We start from the raw sequence: 17964 nt of genomic DNA on the forward strand, positions 1-17964 counted from the left end.
CTTCGATTGAGGCTTCGGCTGACGGACACATGATTGCTTAATCCATGGCCATGGATATTTCTTAATATGTGATACCCCGGGGGCGGCGTACTTTGCATTCGGAATTTAGCCCCATTCAGCTTCCGGCTGGATTCGGGACATTGCCAGATATAGTTGGGACACTGGCCATTTAACAATGTGTAGTAATCTGGCTGGAAAGGGGTTTGACATGAGTGAATTAGGGTCAGCAGGCTAAGGCGGCAAGATCCAGCCCTATCAACACCCGAGATTAATGTATATAATGTGTAGTACAGCAGCTACGAAATATCCAAAGGCTGTTTGCGAAGACCTGATGTCATTTGTAGAGTCGCAAGTGTTAATCCCAACGGTCGGTGAAGGACACAAATCGCAATTGTCGGAAAGTCTCGAAAGGTCGACCGAAAGGTCCTGCGACCGACCACCAAGCTCCGGATGGGCTGGTTCTTCATTTTGCGCTATCACTATCGTACAAGGGGAGATGCCGAACGTCCGTCCAAATATCCAGAGTCCTTGATTAAAACGCCGCAGCTCACCCGATTCCCCTGAGCGTGCCTATTGTCCCGGAGCTCCGCCCTTGTCCGCCATCTGCTGGTTAAGCTCCTGGAATCGCGCGGTCAGGCGTTCCGAGGCCTTTTGGCGTTTGTCGAGACATCGCATGAGGCAGCCTTCCTCGCGGGATTGGATCGATTTAGTGGAGAAGTCGTTGATACATTCGTCGAAGCAGCCTTGGAGGAGGTTTTGGTATGTCTAGGAGCAAGTCGGTTAGCATCGAGGTCTTCTGGATACAACTGCAATTTGGGAATTATGATGTCCACATACGGTCAGCATCTCGCGCATCTGCTTCCTCTCCAGCCTCGAGTTCAACTCCCTCTGCTCCGTATCATTGAAGCTACAGAAGGAGGTAAGTCGAAGAATGAGTGACGCGTTGCAATTGAGATCTTACTTCATGTTCATCTTGGGTTAGAGGGGCTCTATGCTGAACCGCTAGCGTAGAAGATATTTAATGTGGGAGTTTAGGTGGTATCGTGGTTGGATTGTATGTGCAATGATGGATGATTCAATGGAGTTGCAGACAGATGTTTTTCTGAACGGAGACACATCCTGAACCCCCGACGACGTCAAGTTCCGCCAAACCGGATTGGCTACCAGAAGCCAGAATGGCACGTGCTTCAGAGCTTCGTGTCACGACAGTCACGTGATCTGTACTGATCAGGATGCTCTATTAACATAGGAGTGATAGGACTGATATTAGCCAAGTCAAATTCTGAATGGTCATCAGCCCTGGTATGGTGATAAAAATGTTCTCGATATACTTCATCGAAGGATGAATATCTGAAATGAGATGAAATCAAACACCCCTGTTTTCGGTGCGCATTTGTCAAGCTTGCACTGGACGACCAACAATGTTTTTGCTTGAAAATATATATCTAGATCCCGTCTATATGTATGGTTTCGGTTTTAGAAACCTCATATTCAAAGACGTGGCCGATCATCTTCGTTCACGAGCGCGTAGCGATATCGCGCCTTGCCATCTTCCATATCAACCACCACCTGATTGGCATCTGCCATCTTTCTCTCCTCCACCCAAGCCTTCACATTCTTGTCCGCCGCAAGCTGAAGCATTTCCCGAATCTCTCCTGGCGATCCGATGGAGGAGCCGCCGAGGTAAATTCCCGCGCCGAGCAAATCGAAAGCACCGATCGCTGGCATGTTCCCTTCGGGGGCTCCCACCTGGACGAACTTGCCCCCCGTTCGGAGCAGTCGCAGATACTTTTTCAAAGGCATATTATTGCTCGAGACCGTGCAGATGATGAGATCCAGCGTTCGGAAATTGGCGCGGACCCAGCTCGGATCGTCATCCGTGGCGATGTAGGCGTCAGCACCGAGGGCCAGAGAGTCCTGCTCTTTCGCTTTCTTGCGGGATATTCCGACGATTTTGCTGGCGCCCAGTGCTTTGGCCCAAAGGATCGCGAAATGTCCCAGACCGCCTACGCCAACGACCCCCACCGCCTTTCCCGGCCCGCAGCCATTCCGCTTCAGCGGAGCATATGTGGTGATGCCTCCACACAGCATCGGAGCCACATCCGCGCTCCGGAGACCATCGGGGATCTTGAACACGAAGTGTCCTGGCACTCGCGAATAGGTTGCGTAACCTCCGTACGATTTGTCGCCATTCTGATGCTTGCTGTTGTAGGTGTCCGTCGTCCCATTACGACAATGGTTCTCCAGGCCGGCTGAACATTCCTCGCAAGGGCCTTTACGGTTCCGGCAGCTGTCAGATTGGGCGCCGACCCCGACGCGGTCGCCGACAGCGACATGCTTGACCTGGGAGCCGACTCGGACGGCACGGCCGACGATTTCGTGGCCGACGACGCAAGGGTAGTCGGTGGGGCCCTGGGTTCGGTCTGGTTAGCAAACGCTCATTTGCTGTGGGTGTTGAGGGGTATGGAAACACACCCAGCCTGATGAGAGATAGTTAGTAAGACTGTATCGGATACGCTAGGGGAACAGGATGACATACCGCTGCGCAGAGTATGTATATCTGACCCACAGACTCCGCAGTGAGTGACCTTAATGTCCACGTCCGTCTCCTCCCAGGCTTTTGGCTGGAACTCCTTCCAGACCATCTTGCCATCAGCGGCGGACTTGTCGACACCAACCCATCCTTCGAATTTGTAGTCCGACATGTTTGATGGTTCCAATGGCTGGGCGTGTGACAATTGGGGTGTATGATTGAGCAGCGAAGGTTTTTAAATCCCAATGAATGAAAAGAAAAGATGCTACCAAAGTACTAATATCAAATATTCGTCATATCATCCGATACAAGTTCTCTTCCGAATGCTAGGGTCCGTAAGGATTCAGAATAGGGCGTCCTCGGCGGATGTGGGGACCCCAGGTAGGTATCCAAATTCCAATATCCTCGGATGAGCAATATGAGCGACGTGACCGATTGAGCGTGTCCCTCATCCTAACCGTCTCGTCCTGCTGTCGGGCCGAAGTTTGTTCAGGGATGCGGGAACAGGCACAGCTTCTTGCCTTGCCATGCTGTACACACTTGATACAGGACCACCGGGCTGTACCTGTTATCAGTTATGTACCGGTAAGTATGCCATTTGTGCAGTCAACTTCGGATTGATGCAACAGGATGTTTGTGACTTTGTGGTCTGTGCCGGTGCGACGTTGTGTTGGTCTGTTGGACGTTGCAGATCCAATGCAGCTCTGGTGGGGAATATCACCAAACAGCCTCACAGTCAACGCAGAACCTAAACTTCCACTATCCACATGAACCTCACGCTGAACATGAACATGAAGTGAAATGCCCACAGTATAGGAACATCCAGAGACCAGAAAGGAACCCCGACCTCAACTCACACTAATAGCTACGGCCCAACTACAACCTTTGGCTAGAGGTATGACTTGAGACTTTTATACCCACGCCGCACCACTCTAGAACCGTTGATCAGCTCCCCTGAGAGCTTCATCGGAGCTGCTTCATGACAATATCCCTTCGTAACCTTTCAGGATGGCTACTCTCGATAGCTCTATGGCCTCACAAGGTCATCCAATTCACAAAATAAACGACATAATATCTACCTTCCGACCAACCAAAGTCCGTTAGCCGCTCACTTTCCTCTCCTCCATCTCATTGTGCGCCTCGAAGACTGACATCATATAGCGATTCCGACCCGACGACCAGAAAACCTCAGTAACTTCCCTCGATTTCGACGACACGGGCGAACTCGCCATCATTGCCCGGAACGATGACACCCTCCAAATATACAACTGCAAGGAAGGGAAACATGCCAAAGAACTCAAGTCCCAGAAGTATGGAGTCCACCTTGCACGCTTTACACACCACGCCCAGAGTATCTTGTACGCCTCAACGAAGGTTGACGATACCATCCGATACCTATCGACCCACGACAACAGCTATATCCGTTACTACAGAGGGCATACTGCGCCGGTTACATGTATAACGCTGTGTCCGTCGAGCGACACGTTCATGTCATGTTCGCTCGATGACACGGTGCGCCTGTGGTCTTTAAACAGCCAAAACGCCCAAGGGATTCTGAAGCTCCGCGCCCCCAGTCTCGCTGCCTATGATCCTTCGGCCTCTGTCATTGCCGTCGCGTCGCCCTCATCGCAAACCGTGCTCCTGTACGACCTGAGAAACTACGACAAACCACCGTTCGCCAGTTTCGATCTGGGGGGCCTAGAGAGACGGTTATTATCACCGCAGAGCTCTCACCAGAAGTCATTGAGCGACTGGACCAAAATCGAGTTCACGAACGACGGTAAGAGTATCCTCGTCGGAACCGCCGGCGCCGGGCATTTCTTAATCGACGCCTTCGACGGCTCCCTCCGCCATTTCCTCGCCAAAGCCGGCTCGGGCTCCCTCCGCACCCCTCCATCCGCGACCCCTTCCTCATCGGCCAATTCTACCAGCGACGCCCAAGCCCGCCCTGCGCTAGGCCAAGGCGACATCTGCCTCTCTCCCGACGGCCGCTATGCCATCGGTGGCTTTGGCGCCGATCCGCGCGCTTCGTCGATTCTCGGCGGTGCTGGGGCGCAAGGATCGAGCGGCGCGGGTGCGGGCGCGCACAATAACCCGGGGCAAGAGGGCGGGGGATTGCTGGTGTGGGATTTGCACAGCGCGCAGACGGAGGACCGCATATTGCGTCCGTCCGCTGAGCTTCCCGGTCCCGGTCGGCAAGAGGTGGTGGGTTATAACCACCGGATGAACCTCATTTGTAGCGCCGACAAGGACATGTTGATCTGGTTGCCAGATGGGGAGTTGGCCCCTTGATGAATTGCACCTGCAGGCAATAAGGATTGTGGTAGGAAATAGCAATTTTATTCCAGACACCTATCTATTCCATGAACCGACGAGATCGCGAAGAGCATATTTTATGCGATTAATCCTTCCTATGCTTTGAGTATGATTCATAAGTCATTGTCATCGTAGCATGCTCTTGTTTGATGTTTCCGTAACCGTCGTCAAGAACCCCTCGCATGATCTGTCTCGGAATGAACGCCGTGTTCGCCTAATGCCCAATAGTTACAGTCAAGTCACAAGATATACAATCGCTAGATGAATGCTGTTTAAATCCCAAAAGCATGAACGCTCATTAAATCAGACAGAAATTGAGGGCCGGTAGACCCTTTCATGCTAGATTTTCTCCTTTCTCGGGTTTCTTGTGTAGCTGCATCATGTCGCGAATGGCAGCCTGAGGGTCCCAATCTGGGAGCTCCCAGACTTTGGTCTTGTTTTCGTCCCAATGGTACCGGGAATCATTTGCCTTCTTTTGAGCTTCATGAAGCCAGTCGTCCCACGCCGTCGTCTGCGGGGCGGCATTGTCAAGTCGCACCCAATCGATGCTCTTCGTGGCCACGATGGCCTTCCAAAGCGCGCAGGTGAAGGTCTCATTGTGGTCGACGAAATGTTTATTGTTCTGGGAGTTTTCAAACCGTTGGTCGCTGACTTCGAAACATGTTAGGTCCCAGTGGACTTTGGCAGGGAGGGCCGCCACGATCCAGTATGCGGCGTTCAAGACGATATACGCCGAACCGAAGGCGATCTGCTGATAGATGTCGGCATTGGCAAGGCACACGACACCCATCATGAGCATGAGCGTGCCGATCAACGACATGATTCGATATTTCCATGGATGGGTGACCAGGTATTCGATGTTCTCGGGAGCGAAGTAGAGTTCCCGGGCCACATCTTCGTCGCATTCGACCACCAGGAAACTTCCTTTCGGATACCGAATCACCACGTTGCCGGGTGGCGTGTGCTCCGACGGGTCTTTTCGAGCGGGAAGTTTCAACTCCCACTTGTTTCCGACGCCGATCAAGGTGGAGAGAAAGGCGAGGAGCATGATCGAGACAAAGCCAAATCCGTCTCGATGATATATAGCCAAGACGATGAGCACGATGGCTTCGGCACATCCCAAGAGGATAACAACGGAAAGGGGGCCAACGGTTCGGGCTTTGACGAGGTTTTTGTTGGCTCGGCGGATCTGTACGCAGCGGACGGTATATTCTGGCATATCTTCGGCGTCACTGGAGTGCGTGGCAGCTGTCAGTAATGGTTCTAAGAAGGAAGGCCAACTCTCTTTGCCGCCCTGCCACAAACGAACGAGGAAGTGTCGATACTAACATTACAACATGTCCGATATGTCCTACTCGTTCAACATGGTTGCCCGAATACACTGCGGTTACCCGCCCCGGGTTACTCTCCAGCTTGCTCGGACGAGTCGGCCGCAGCAACGCCTGAGGAGCCGGGAGAAGTCGAGGGATATATTGCATCCGCGACAGGGTTGCAACCTGAGCATTGGCAAGAATGGAACCCTCCCCAAGGATGGCGAGAAACCCGACGATGTCCAGCTGTACGTTGTCCAGGAACGACCCTTCCAAAAAGACGAAGGTGCCGTCCATGCTGATGTTCTTGTTATTGCCGTCCATCCTCCGAACCGACCTGGAATCGACGGGGCCGAAGACGAGAAGCAACCATATAAGGATGAAGGGGTCGACAATTCAGGAGCATAGCATGTGTCCAACTTCGAGATAGTATCGATACCAAAGTTCAATATACGATCCTTCTGATCACAGATACGGAGCGCACGACCAGCATCGTTTTGTAAGAAGAGCAATGCGGCTCTTCGCAAAGAGCGTACGTCAACCAGTGGCAATGTTCGGGCAGTGAAAGCAAAATCTGTCCAGGCTGAAAGGTTGGAAGAGCGCGGATCGTGCAAGAGAGTTGGAGGCGCAGTGCAGTACAATGCAACATTCGTAGAGCGGATAGAAGCTACAGAGCGGACTGGATGGGATATGAATTCTATAGCTAACCTAAGCATTGTAATAATACCTCTGGTAGCACCGTAGCAGGCTAGCTCGATGTTGGCTTATTTCAATTCTGTCTAAGTTGGGGTTGCCTGGATTCCTCCCTATCCTAGCGATTCGTTGTCATGCAAGAGGTTTGACCGGCGAGACGCCCGGCCGCAATCCTCATGCATCTGCCCCTAAACAGACCACGGGCGGGGCAGTGCTGAAGGTTCCCGCCCTTAGTCTGCTGCATCAATTGCGGGCGCCTGGCTGTCTGGCAACTAGCAAGTGAGGAATGAGGAGTGAGGAAGTGAGGAGCGTACGAAGTAGACCGTAGCTAAGTGATGGCATCATCTGAACGCTGAAGTTCTGATTTAGGGTTCAGGTGTCGAAGAATGAAGGCCAGCCTGATCCCATACCATGACCCCTTTTCGCCTCATCTCCCCCCGCGAAAAGTGGCAGCCACTGACAGGTGACTCTGAGGGGGGCCATACATCATACTACTGGTGCTTCTATAACTTAATACATGTAATATCGTAAGTTCGTAACTAGTAAAGCAGGTGAGTCCTTTTTTCGTTTAGTTTACTAGCGGTTGGTCACTTCTAGGTTCTCTCATCTTCATTGGACAAAGGAAGGAATTAATCCGACACCCTAAATGCTGATCCGGCCTGCAGATGCCGCTGGTCTCTAGCACTGCCCTGCTCGCCATCACTGCGCCGATATTGAGATGTCGCAACACGCTGACTTTGTGACTTTGTGCGCTCATGGGTTTCATGATTCATCTTATCCAGCATCCAAGCCTCGATGCAACTGCATTTGAATTTCCCAAGAGACAAAGTCGCTTCCTCCGCCATTCTGCGACAGATCGCGCCAGTCGTCAGATACCCGAGCATTCCTTATTTACCCGCGCGCGCTCTCTCCCAACACAAAGAACCACAAGAACTCCATAGTTTATCAGGCTTTAAACTGAAGCAGTCCGAAAGAAGACGTTGAAGACCGGTCGCGATCAACCTGCAAGGCTGAAAGCTCAGGTCCATTGTCGCAACATTGGACCTTAGCTATAGGGATAAGAAAGGACCGATAGAGCGCGTCACTTGCTGCTTGCGACTGCTGGAAACCTATGCGCAATAAGGTATTTGCCTTGTTCTAAACAAGTATTTCATCATGCGATCTTTGATTCCTTTGCGACCACACCGCCTCTCATTTTGGACCTCCCCATTGTCATATGGCGAGTCACCGGAATGAGATTTCTCACTCGTACAGCCCAGTATCTAATATTCCCCAGTGGTGCTAATATATTAGTGACAGATTAGATGCCTCTGCGCCTCGTTCCACCCCACTGGTCACTAATTGATATCCAGTTGTTGAAATAAAATCGTTGCCTGGAAATCACCTACAAAAGAAGGCAACATCGTCACAGTCCTAGAGGACCGTCAGTCGCTCATCTACTTGTATCCGACACCAGGTTCCCCATTCTGGAATTCCAACGGGCTAAAGGTGTGTTTGGATGTTGGATCTCAGGGCTTGTACCAGGCATAATGCAGGCGGAGGTCGACCCGCTCGCTGAAAACGATCTGATGAAGCTGCGTTCATGGGACAAAGTGTGGCCCAGGTAAGATCGAGCCGTCTTTCAAAAGCTTACCTTGGAATGGAATGCGACTTCCGAATGCGGCGCAGTGACAATTCAGAAGCAAAGATCCTGCAGCGCAGCTAACACTTAAACCCAGGCAATCTCCCTCTGCAGCTGTGGAGAAACCGGCACGCTCTGGATTAAGAGATAGCAGTTGCTTTCAAATCAGGCCAAGTAAAAGGCGGCGTGCTCAGGATCATCGCTCCCAAACCGCGGGTGCGTCAGCAGAACGAAACTATTCAACCGGAATGGAAGATTCTTCGCTAGTTGAGCGCGAACTGTCTAAGGCGCTGGGAGGCGCAAATGAGCTGAAGAAGTTCTATGACCAGCAAAAGAACCTGCTGATCCAATCGGAGGAAGGCGACTCGTGGGATTCGAATGCGAAAAGAACGGCGTCCCAGAAAGAACTCACCGCCAATCGGATCATCATAAGGATCCGCGAAGATGAACGGGACCATCTGTTTGGGAATCGCGCGACGGAAGCGATCCCAGGACCCGAGACTCTAGATATGGGAGGTCAGTTCCTCACCAATCGGAATCGAATTCATGAGAAAAGCAAGTTGTATCGGATCGCTTTGGAGATGCCGAAAGGCTGCCATCTCCACCTCCATTTCAACTCGGAACTACCACCGATGCCGCTTCTTGAAAAGGCTAGGTGCATGGACAACATGTTCATTCGAAGCACTCAGCCAATCTTATCATCTCAAGACCTGGAAGTGACGGAGATCGTGTTCACCGTTCTCCCAGCTGATACAGAGACCGTAGACATATTTAGCCCGGGGTATAATCCTGCCTTCAGACCTCCGGATGCCACTCGTCCATGGATGCGATGGAAGGATTTCCGCAAGATTTATTCAGAGAGATTTGAAAGCCAAATGCGGCTACCCGTGGAGGAATACATTCGGCGCAGGATGATCCTCACTGATGAGGAGGTCTATGCAATCAGCCAGACAACTAATGGGTATCTAAACCCATATCCTGATAGGTATACCGTTTCTAATCTTCTCGCAGGATTTGGGCCCGATTCAACCAAGGAACCCGTTGTTTCAAGGGGCTTATGAATTATGAGTCCATATATCGTTGGTACATCGGCGCAGCCATAGACAGTATGATCCGAGACAAAGTCATGTATGCTGAGTTACGACCAATGCTTCTTGACAAGTCGATACCGTCCGACGACGGGATGCGCAAACTGGACCATGAAGCGCAAATGAACATAATTCTCGAAGAAGTTCAGATCAAACAAGTGGAGCTCGAGCGTGAGGGAAGGTTAAAAGAATTTCCCTTTGGCGTCAAGATCATCTATTCCACCCCAAGATCGATACCGAAAGCCATGATGAAAAGGGAAATGCAGGACTGTATCAGCTTGAAGTTGAAGTTCCCAGATCTGATATGCGGTACGTATTCTAAGGTTGTGTCTTGCACTCTAGTGCTCACTGATGTCTCGCAGGTTTCGATCTTGTCGGCGCTGAAGATCGTCCCAACAACATTGGGTTTTACAGCGAGGAGCTCGCCGCATTTAACGAAACCTGCAAGTCCTTAAATATCTCCATCCCATACATGTTCCACGCTGGCGAGACGCTGCTGGATAGGGGCGGGTCGAAAACACCCCTGAACTCGAACCTTTACGACGCCATCATCTTCAATGCGAAGCGCATCGGCCACGGGTTTAGCTTATTAAAGCATCCTCAACTAGTCCAAGAGTTCAAAGAGCGCCAGATCTGCATCGAACTGTGTCCCACTAGCAACGAATTGCTCCACCTCTGTCGGAACATCAAAGAGCATCCATACCCTCACATCCTTGCGGCCGGCATTCCCTGCACCGTGAATTCCGACAACCCCTCGCTGTTCAGGTACGTCCAGACTCCCCAAACCAGAGTCAAAAACCCCCCTCTTCTTTGTTGTGTGTGTCAGACTAGATGGTTGATTCGTAAACTAACTAGGGGTGATGTCCGACACAGCTCCTCCGTAAGTGACGAGTTCTATCAGGTCATGGTCGGCTCGACGACCATGAATCTGCATGGATGGCGGCAACTGGCGGAATGGAGTATTACCCATTCATGCTTGAGCGACGGCGAGAAGACAAAGGCGTTCGAGATCTTCTGGGCCGATTGGGAGCGGTATTGTGACTGGGTTATTGAGACGTATCAGGAGCATGCGAGTTCACTACCTGATCCCCAATGAGGGAGTTTCTGTTTCCGCTCGGATAGCGACGTTTTAGAGGCTTCATCAGGTCCGAGTCCACGATACTTTCATAAATGGATAAAGCACCTATGACGCTGTTGGAATGATACCCTTCGAGAAGGATGGACTACTTCCCTTGGCCACGGTGCCTTTGAGAAAATGACCCTTTCACTGGGACTAAAATTGATGATCCGCTTCTCTTGGCAATAGTTGACATCCGTCTCCAACTTTAAGGTAAACTTCAGAACCATTGTTTTTTGCTTGAATCGAGGAACTGGCCTGACTGGAATTGGTCACTCGCTCAGTCACTGCACTCACACTCCTGCGCCACAAAGAACAGCCACCCGACCTTCACGGCACAGCAGGCCGAGCCACCAGACCCTGCAGACTGCAGTGCACAGTTGCACACAACAGTATACAACATGTGAACTATCCGCCTGAATAGTGAATATGTGCATCAACTATTGGACTGCATCTCTTTTTTTCGGATCACACAGTGCATAGGTGCTACTCTCTAGATCGTAGATCGAGAATAGATGATATTGGTTATGCTATCCTTCAACCCGGGACCATGATCGCTCTCACAACACGTTGATTCCAATCATCTCCGCCCTCCGGTGACTTCACCATCTGTATTTCACATCACTGTCCATGATTCTGCCTAGTTCGAACATCCAGTGCCGCCCTCATCGCGATCCCTGATTTTTTGTCCTTTCATTCCTCCGAGTGTCTCGACTACGATTTCAGTCGATCCCCATCGGGCCGTACCTGGCGATCCTTCAAATTTCCGCCGCGCCCTCGACTTCACAATAATGCCCACCTCACAACGATCCGCGTCACCCGCAAGCCCGGGGCACGCGCGCCGACGCTCCTCCGCATCGCATCGCAGGCACCCGTCCTCTTTAGACCTATCACGAATCACGCCGCAAAGACGGTCATCGAAATCCTCGTTTCAGTATTCCCCGATCACTCCCCGAAGCGGACATGGCATGCGGGATAGCATGACCTTCGACACCCTGGATACAACTGGCGATGGCGATAGAGCACGAACGGGTAGTGTGGTAGCGGAGATGGGCGGCGGGATGGAGAGTTTGGCGGATGAGCTGGGCGAATTTGGAGACGAGGGGTGGAGCGGGGAAGATGAGGATGAACTGGATCTGGACGATCTTACGCAGAGCGGGATACTAGAAGAACCAGTCGAAGCCTCGATGGGCTCGCAGGACCATGAGATGACAGACGCCTCGAATATGCTTGAAGGAGATGGAAACGACGGAGCGCAAAACGCGGAACCAAAACCACCCGGTGGACTCCTCAAGCCTTCCACATCGTCTATAAATCGAAGAGCTGCGGCGTACGATGGCTCCGAATATGGCTCCGCGTCAGAGAGCGATGGGGGCGTGCCCTATCTGATATCCCGCGATCTTGAGCGGGTGATTCAAGAAGTTTGCACACTGGCCACGGTCGGGCATCCCTTGATGGCAACATCGAACATCGCGGGGTTAAAAGATTCTGGTCCAGTCGACGAAGTTATCCCTCGAGTGGTCGCGCAGCTTCAAAACCTTGGTAGCCAGGCCTCGGTCGAGACGGCGGTGGTCCGGCTTCTCACCACTCATGCAGCACTTACCTCTCATATCACCCATCAGACTCGGACCGTGGCATCACTCACGTCCAGTATTCTCTCGCCGCTCACCGTATCGATGCTTACCCCCGAGATATTGGATGAGCTCACGGGGATCATCCCGGAGCTTATCCGCGCTATCCCCAACCCCTTCCCACTTACCGTGCAAGAGAACCCCGACCCCAACGGCATACCCCCCGTACCTCAATCCCCGCTCATAAGCCTCCACAACCTATCCCGCTCGACCGACTCTCTCCTGGGCGACTTGTCGCATCTCTCCGATCAGCTGTTCATGTCGCGACAGACGTCACTCACGGCCACCCGACGTCTGGCTGCGGCCCGGCAACTCGTTGCACAGATCCGAGAAGAGGCAGACCTGGGAGAAGAAGGCGTGCGGTGGATCGAGAGCGGAAAGTGGGACGAGAAGCTTTCTCGGCGTTGGGCAGAGGGCGAAGTGAGAGGGGTGGTCGGAGGCTTCGAGCAAGTCTGCGAAGGCATGAGGAGTAGGCTGGAGGCGCAGGTTGCGGTATGACCTTGATACTGGGTGCCTCTCGCGCTTCGGGTAAGAATTGGGTTCCTTTACGACATGATACACCGGTATAAGGCGTTCTAAATGATGGCATATGGGGAAGTCTTGGGCTCGGATGGTACTAGGCCCTTGCCAGAGATGCTTATGATAGACTCGAAGGAAGTTGATACTTAGAATATGATTTATACGATATGTGCATATACAAAGGGAGTTGATTGAATAGGTAGAATCGGCGTAGCTAAGGGCTGCTACGATGTAAGAACTTGATGGAGTTTTGAGTATTAATTATTCCGGGACAAGACGAACTTGTTCCGTTTGAACTATTGTCCTTTATCACCTTTGGCCAAGCAACAGCTTTGCACTGCCTAAGTCTGTCGAAGCCCAAAATACGGCAATTAATCAGAGGTACCGGTATGTATATTGATGGTGTATTATGATTGATGCCTGTAATTAGCTGTAGGTACGGTTGCTCCACAACATGGAACCGTACAGTACTCTATTATGGAACCGAACCTTCAGTTTCTCTGCTATTCTGGGTACTCCCGTACATAAACCCTCACCACTAATCGATTCTCGAAGTGAAGCACAACCCCCCCCACAATCAGTAGCTTCCATCGTGGGCTCTTTGTGCAGCATGATAGGAGAGGAACACATGGAAGATGATATGCAGCTCTTGTCGGTCGCCGAAGATGATCTCTCAACAGATCCACAATCCAAATCAATAGACGAACTCACCCGGCAATGTCAAAACTTGATAGATGAGCTTAAAGAATTCTCTAAAAAGGCTCAAGAATGCTTGAGTAAACAGCAGAACAAACCAGAGGTCGGACCGTTCAATAAATCTCTGCAATCCGAGCTGAAGTCGCTTGACAAGGTACGATCTCGGTTTTTCCTCCAGTAGCAGTCATAAAGAGCAGTCAGTCATGGTCAGCATTGGATGTCGCAAGCTCATTTGTTACAGATCCAACTTGACGAGACCAACAACACATCGTTGCATCATGTCGCATCTTCTAATATCCCCTATTATCTGGAATTGTGGGATGCGGCGAAACGCTCCCATGGCATCCTCAACATTCGAAAAGGCCGCCATGTGGACATAGTCGCGGAAAATGGCCTATCCTGGGTCAAAGTCTCAACGTTTAACAACAAGCGATTGCTTTACGAGCTCGCTAAAGAGGGATGCGAGCGATATGGGCTGGAAGATGACGACTCGGACGATGAGCCGGTTGTATGGGAAAAGCCTGGCGGAGAAATCACCGATCAATCTTACGATGCGCGAGAGGAAACGACCCTGAGCAGCGAATTACCGGGTGTGTCCATCTTGAAGACTGCTACCCAGATTGCGAAAGACGCGCAGGAGGTCCGAGTGCGCGGAACACACCCACGACTCACCTTCGTCCTCCCACGGATCTACCGAAATGCAGACGCGTCCGTTGATGCGGTGCTATCGAATATTCAAGGCATTTCGTCTCGCCTCAAGGTGACTGTACTAACAGGAACCGAACTCCGCACGTACAGCCACGTCAGCCGACATCCTCCTCTTGATATCGCCCTGGAGTACATGCTCCCAACCCCTCTGATCTCGACTGAGTTGACGGACGCCGTGAACATCGACTGCTCCGTCCTCCTGGCCATGGTATCCGACATCTCCCATTTAGGTAAGGAAGAGTTCCGCGACACCTCCAGCGTCAACAAGCAGATCCGGCAGCAGATCCAGGTGGAGGAGAAGCAGCAGCTGATGGAGGCGATCCTGTGGCCCTTGATGGTGGGCGACGACGGTGCGGCGCGAAGGCTGATGTGCACGGCGGAAGCGGCGCAGAAGTTCGTGCAGATCGTTGAGACGATGGGTACGGACGGCGAGCGGGAACGAGCGGCGATCCTGATGGGCCAACGGCCGGGTGGGAACGGCGTGAAGGATTTTCAGGCACTCTCGCGATTGACCGTCCCCACGAACTGGCGGTTGCCCGTCGAGATCATGCCCGCCGATCACGGGGCTTCGTTGCTCGATGTGCTGAAGACGAAGCATCCGCGGATCGTCGAGGCGCTCGAGACCCGGCTGACGGACATCAATCGATCCGTGTTCATCCACGGATGGGCATCCGGGCTCACCACCTTGACGTCGAACCGGGGATCGGTTCGGATCATCGAGGACGTGCTGGAGCGGGCGCTGACCAAAGAGTCGCGGTGCAAACCGGACGACCCGGTTCGCGATGCGGAGGATCCGGTGATCGGCAAGCTGACGCAACCGAGGATCCGACTGCTCACCACCGCGAGGAGTCTGCTAGCGAAAGAAAAGACGAGGAGAGACGCAGAGGTGGTTGAATAAACTGTATATAAAATTCGGAATGCGAAAGTATAGACGGAGGCGGGTCGCATGAGAAGATGCGCACTCCAAATCCGTCGCCCTGACCACGCAGTCATATATTTGGTCAATATGAGAACATTCGACTCAGAACTGCAACCAGCACGGCGCCAACATCTCCTCTTCGCGTCCCCGTCTACGATTAGACAACGTTCCTTAGCTTCTTTGCGACTACTGTGGGCTCTCCAACAGCGACTAGTCCGCGACCCTGCAAACTCGCGACGCCGGCCTTCGCTCCCTTGGCTTAGATCCAGGCAACACCAGATCTCTGCATGCGTGACCTGCCTCATGGCCCAATTTCTTCTCCTCTTCATATAAGTAATTTTTTCCATCGTGCAGAACAGTTCACGACCGTCCGGATCAATCTCACATCCCCACCCGCTCAGGTCTTCTGCCCCAAGATCCCCCTCACCCTCTCAATCCTCCCCATCGCCTTCTCCAACCGCTCCAACCGCTTCCGCTTCTCTGCATCGCGGCCCTCCAACAGCTTCACCCGCTCCTCCAGCTCAGCCCGCGCCTTCCGCTCCTGCGCCACCATCTCGTTCGCCTGCTGGAACAGCGTCACGCTGAGATCCTCCATCTCGGAGGAGATGGTCGTGAGCTGCGACTCAGCGGAGGCGCGGAGCTGCTTTTCTTTGGCCAGCTGCGCGAGCAGGGCGGGGTCGGGGTCGGCAGGGACGGGGTCGGCGGCAGCGGGAGGAGACACGGAGGGAGGGACTGATGGTTTGCGAGAGAGGAAGGAGGAGAGGGTCGAGGTGACGGGCGGCGTGGTCGCTTGCGAGCTTTTCAGCAACCGCAACTCGTCTTCGTAGTCGGCGAGTTTATCGACTGTTTAAGGGATTTAGCAGGATTCCGATCACTCGTCACCAGAGCTTGACGCCGCGTCGTTTCGCGCATACCTGCTGTGGATGCCTTGCTGGTCAAGATCCGCACCTGCGCCTCCAACTCGGCGATCCGTCGCCGCGCATCGACCTGCAGCGGGCTGGAATCAGTCGCATCCCCACACGCGGTCCCGCATTTCGGGCAGGTCACGCCGAACGCGGCGGGATTTGGAAGGGGAGGGAACGGGGCCGACGAGTCGATCGGGCGGGGGGCATCGACGAGTCCGGTGGACATTTGGGAGCGCACGGGAAAACGGCCCCGCGGAGGAGAGTGCTTGATCGTGTTGGACATTCAGGGAGGCAGGACGGGAGGGCGGATGGATTTGGGGATGGTTTGAGTGGGTCGTGGTGTTCGGAAAGGTGGAGAACATTTCTTGTCATCAACGTGAACATGAATTCGCCAAAGCCCATCAGCCATAGAACCAGGCTTAACTTGTTCCAACCTCCAGGTCCCAAACAATGAGGCCGTACCAGTCTCTTCCACGTGTTGGGTACTAACTACACTGCACTGTATTCCGTATGTATGGAAGTACTGTAACAACTCCGTAGTATTAGGGCTTTCTGAAACGGGCACCCCGGTTTGAACTCTCGAAACCGAATTTGGACTATATATTACGCTTTTATTTACCGCGCTAATATTTTATAGCGAATGACAAAAGCCCATTGGTTGCGCGATTACTGAAATAATTGGGACTATGTATAGAAAGCGTACACGTCTGGGCCATGTGTCATGTGATCGGCTGACCAATCCAGGGCGCCATCAGAAAGCCCTGCCACGAAGTTACCTTGATTCGATTATTTAGATGAATCAATTGAACTCAGCAGCTGAGCGTCCTTCCGTCCCCTGCCGTCCGTTGAACCACTATGAAGCAGAAAAGTCTCGAAAGTGAGCAGGGGGGACTCGATGAGCAGGCCAGGCCCCCCGAGCAGGAGATGCTTTAATTGAGCAGGAGAGGCTTGAGCGGGAGGAGCAGGAGTAGCGCTGTAGCGGGACGAAGCGAGAGGGGACTAAGGAAACAGAACGGTGGAGAAGGTAGAAGATAGTCGAGTCTGCAACGGGTCTTCGAGTATCTGTTCGCTCTTTATTGAGGATAATCTGAGTCGTACGCTTCCCTGGCCTACTTCCCTCATGTTTTTGGTGTTTGTTGTTATACCTATTCGTAACCATGGTCCTTTGTCCTGTTTACATCCTATATGGATCCTGTGGGGGAGAGCCCGTCTTGTCCAGATAAATCTCACCTATTATTACTGTGTATCCCGTACCCCGATCCGGCTCTCGTAATTAGTGGACGTGCGGTGTGCCCAAGCGTACCATAACAGCTGCGCCAGGGACGAGAGTAGCCTTGCGGCCCTTGCGGGCGTGTAGCATTAATTAGACCACCCATTGCACGAACCACTACTTTAATCTGACAGCATTGCCCTAGCGGACGACAACAACAAACAACGACATATCCGTGCTCCATGACCGCCCCACAACCCAGGCCAAAAGTACAATTTTACCATCATCTTCAAATATGTACCACCAAACATGCCTAAACGCATCAAATATCCAGAGGAGACTATACAGAAAGCACTCAAGAAGGCTACAGAGCAAAAAAAAGCAGGAAAATCGGTTAACGTTTCAGCGTTAGCGCGTGAGTTCCAAATCGGCCGGCTCGTCCTTCGAGGCCGCCTTAACGGAAAAACATCCTATACCAATCGTTCTCCGTTCGTACAAGCGACCAAACTCGATCAGCTACAAGAAAAGGCTCTCCTGGCCTGGATCCACCAGCTTGATGAGTGGGGAGCACCTCCTACGCCTACGGAAATCGAAGCGTGCGCCAACTCTATACTCCGAAGAAACGCGCTCGATATAACCCAGCCACCCCACGTTAGCAAGAACTGGAAATACAACTTTATTAAGCGCCATACCCTTCC

At 52.5% G+C, this 17964-nt stretch overlaps 8 protein-coding genes across 8 annotated transcripts; 4 read left to right on the top strand and 4 right to left on the bottom strand.

Annotated features, from left to right (window-relative positions):
• Positions 1–201: 201 nt before the first annotated feature.
• Positions 202–1069, bottom strand: P152DRAFT_412428 (uncharacterized protein). The gene is made up of 3 exons (XM_033676984.1): positions 962–1069; positions 838–907; positions 202–765 (listed from the first exon to the last, which is right to left on the bottom strand). The coding sequence occupies exons 1-3, from the start codon at positions 970–972 to the stop codon at positions 571–573; spliced, it is 276 nt and encodes a 91-aa protein (XP_033536829.1). The 5' UTR covers positions 973–1069; the 3' UTR covers positions 202–570.
• A 422-nt stretch (positions 1070–1491) lies between these two features.
• Positions 1492–2705, bottom strand: P152DRAFT_512471 (putative zinc-binding alcohol dehydrogenase; the record flags this gene model as incomplete). The annotated part of the gene is made up of 2 exons (XM_033682749.1): positions 1492–2423; positions 2540–2705. 2 exons carry the CDS (start codon positions 2703–2705, stop codon positions 1492–1494), a joined length of 1098 nt encoding a protein of 365 aa, XP_033536830.1.
• Positions 2706–3544: 839 nt separating this feature from the next.
• P152DRAFT_431573 (WD repeat-containing protein-like protein) lies at positions 3545–4825 on the top strand (the record flags this gene model as incomplete). The annotated part of the gene is made up of 3 exons (XM_033677421.1): positions 3545–3628; positions 3695–4535; positions 4638–4825. The coding sequence occupies exons 1-3, from the start codon at positions 3563–3565 to the stop codon at positions 4823–4825; spliced, it is 1095 nt and encodes a 364-aa protein (XP_033536831.1). The 5' UTR covers positions 3545–3562.
• A 358-nt stretch (positions 4826–5183) lies between these two features.
• P152DRAFT_471822 (uncharacterized protein) lies at positions 5184–6456 on the bottom strand (the record flags this gene model as incomplete). The annotated part of the gene is made up of 2 exons (XM_033681100.1): positions 5184–6081; positions 6179–6456. 2 exons carry the CDS (start codon positions 6454–6456, stop codon positions 5184–5186), a joined length of 1176 nt encoding a protein of 391 aa, XP_033536832.1.
• A 2337-nt stretch (positions 6457–8793) lies between these two features.
• Positions 8794–10621, top strand: P152DRAFT_381913 (Metallo-dependent hydrolase; the record flags this gene model as incomplete). The annotated part of the gene is made up of 4 exons (XM_033675742.1): positions 8794–9434; positions 9485–9870; positions 9924–10326; positions 10435–10621. Coding segments are annotated over 4 exons (1617 nt in total), but the record flags the coding sequence as incomplete, so codon positions are not given.
• A 567-nt stretch (positions 10622–11188) lies between these two features.
• On the top strand, positions 11189–13100 carry P152DRAFT_248659 (uncharacterized protein). Its single transcript, XM_033674691.1, has one exon. The coding sequence runs from the start codon at positions 11470–11472 to the stop codon at positions 12805–12807; it is 1338 nt and encodes a 445-aa protein (XP_033536834.1). The 5' UTR covers positions 11189–11469; the 3' UTR covers positions 12808–13100.
• Positions 13101–13358: 258 nt separating this feature from the next.
• P152DRAFT_480270 (uncharacterized protein) lies at positions 13359–15145 on the top strand. The gene is made up of 2 exons (XM_033681755.1): positions 13359–13678; positions 13766–15145. Exons 1-2 carry the CDS (start codon positions 13439–13441, stop codon positions 15128–15130), a joined length of 1605 nt encoding a protein of 534 aa, XP_033536835.1. The 5' UTR covers positions 13359–13438; the 3' UTR covers positions 15131–15145.
• Positions 15146–15548: 403 nt separating this feature from the next.
• Positions 15549–16282, bottom strand: P152DRAFT_471826 (uncharacterized protein; the record flags this gene model as incomplete). Its single annotated transcript, XM_033681101.1, has 2 exons — positions 15549–15994; positions 16066–16282. The coding sequence occupies 2 exons, from the start codon at positions 16280–16282 to the stop codon at positions 15549–15551; spliced, it is 663 nt and encodes a 220-aa protein (XP_033536836.1).
• Between the last annotated feature and the right edge of the window lie 1682 nt (positions 16283–17964).

Source organism: Eremomyces bilateralis (assembly GCF_010015585.1).
Source record: "Eremomyces bilateralis CBS 781.70 unplaced genomic scaffold P152scaffold_4, whole genome shotgun sequence".
NCBI lineage: Eukaryota > Fungi > Ascomycota > Dothideomycetes > Eremomycetales > Eremomycetaceae > Eremomyces > Eremomyces bilateralis.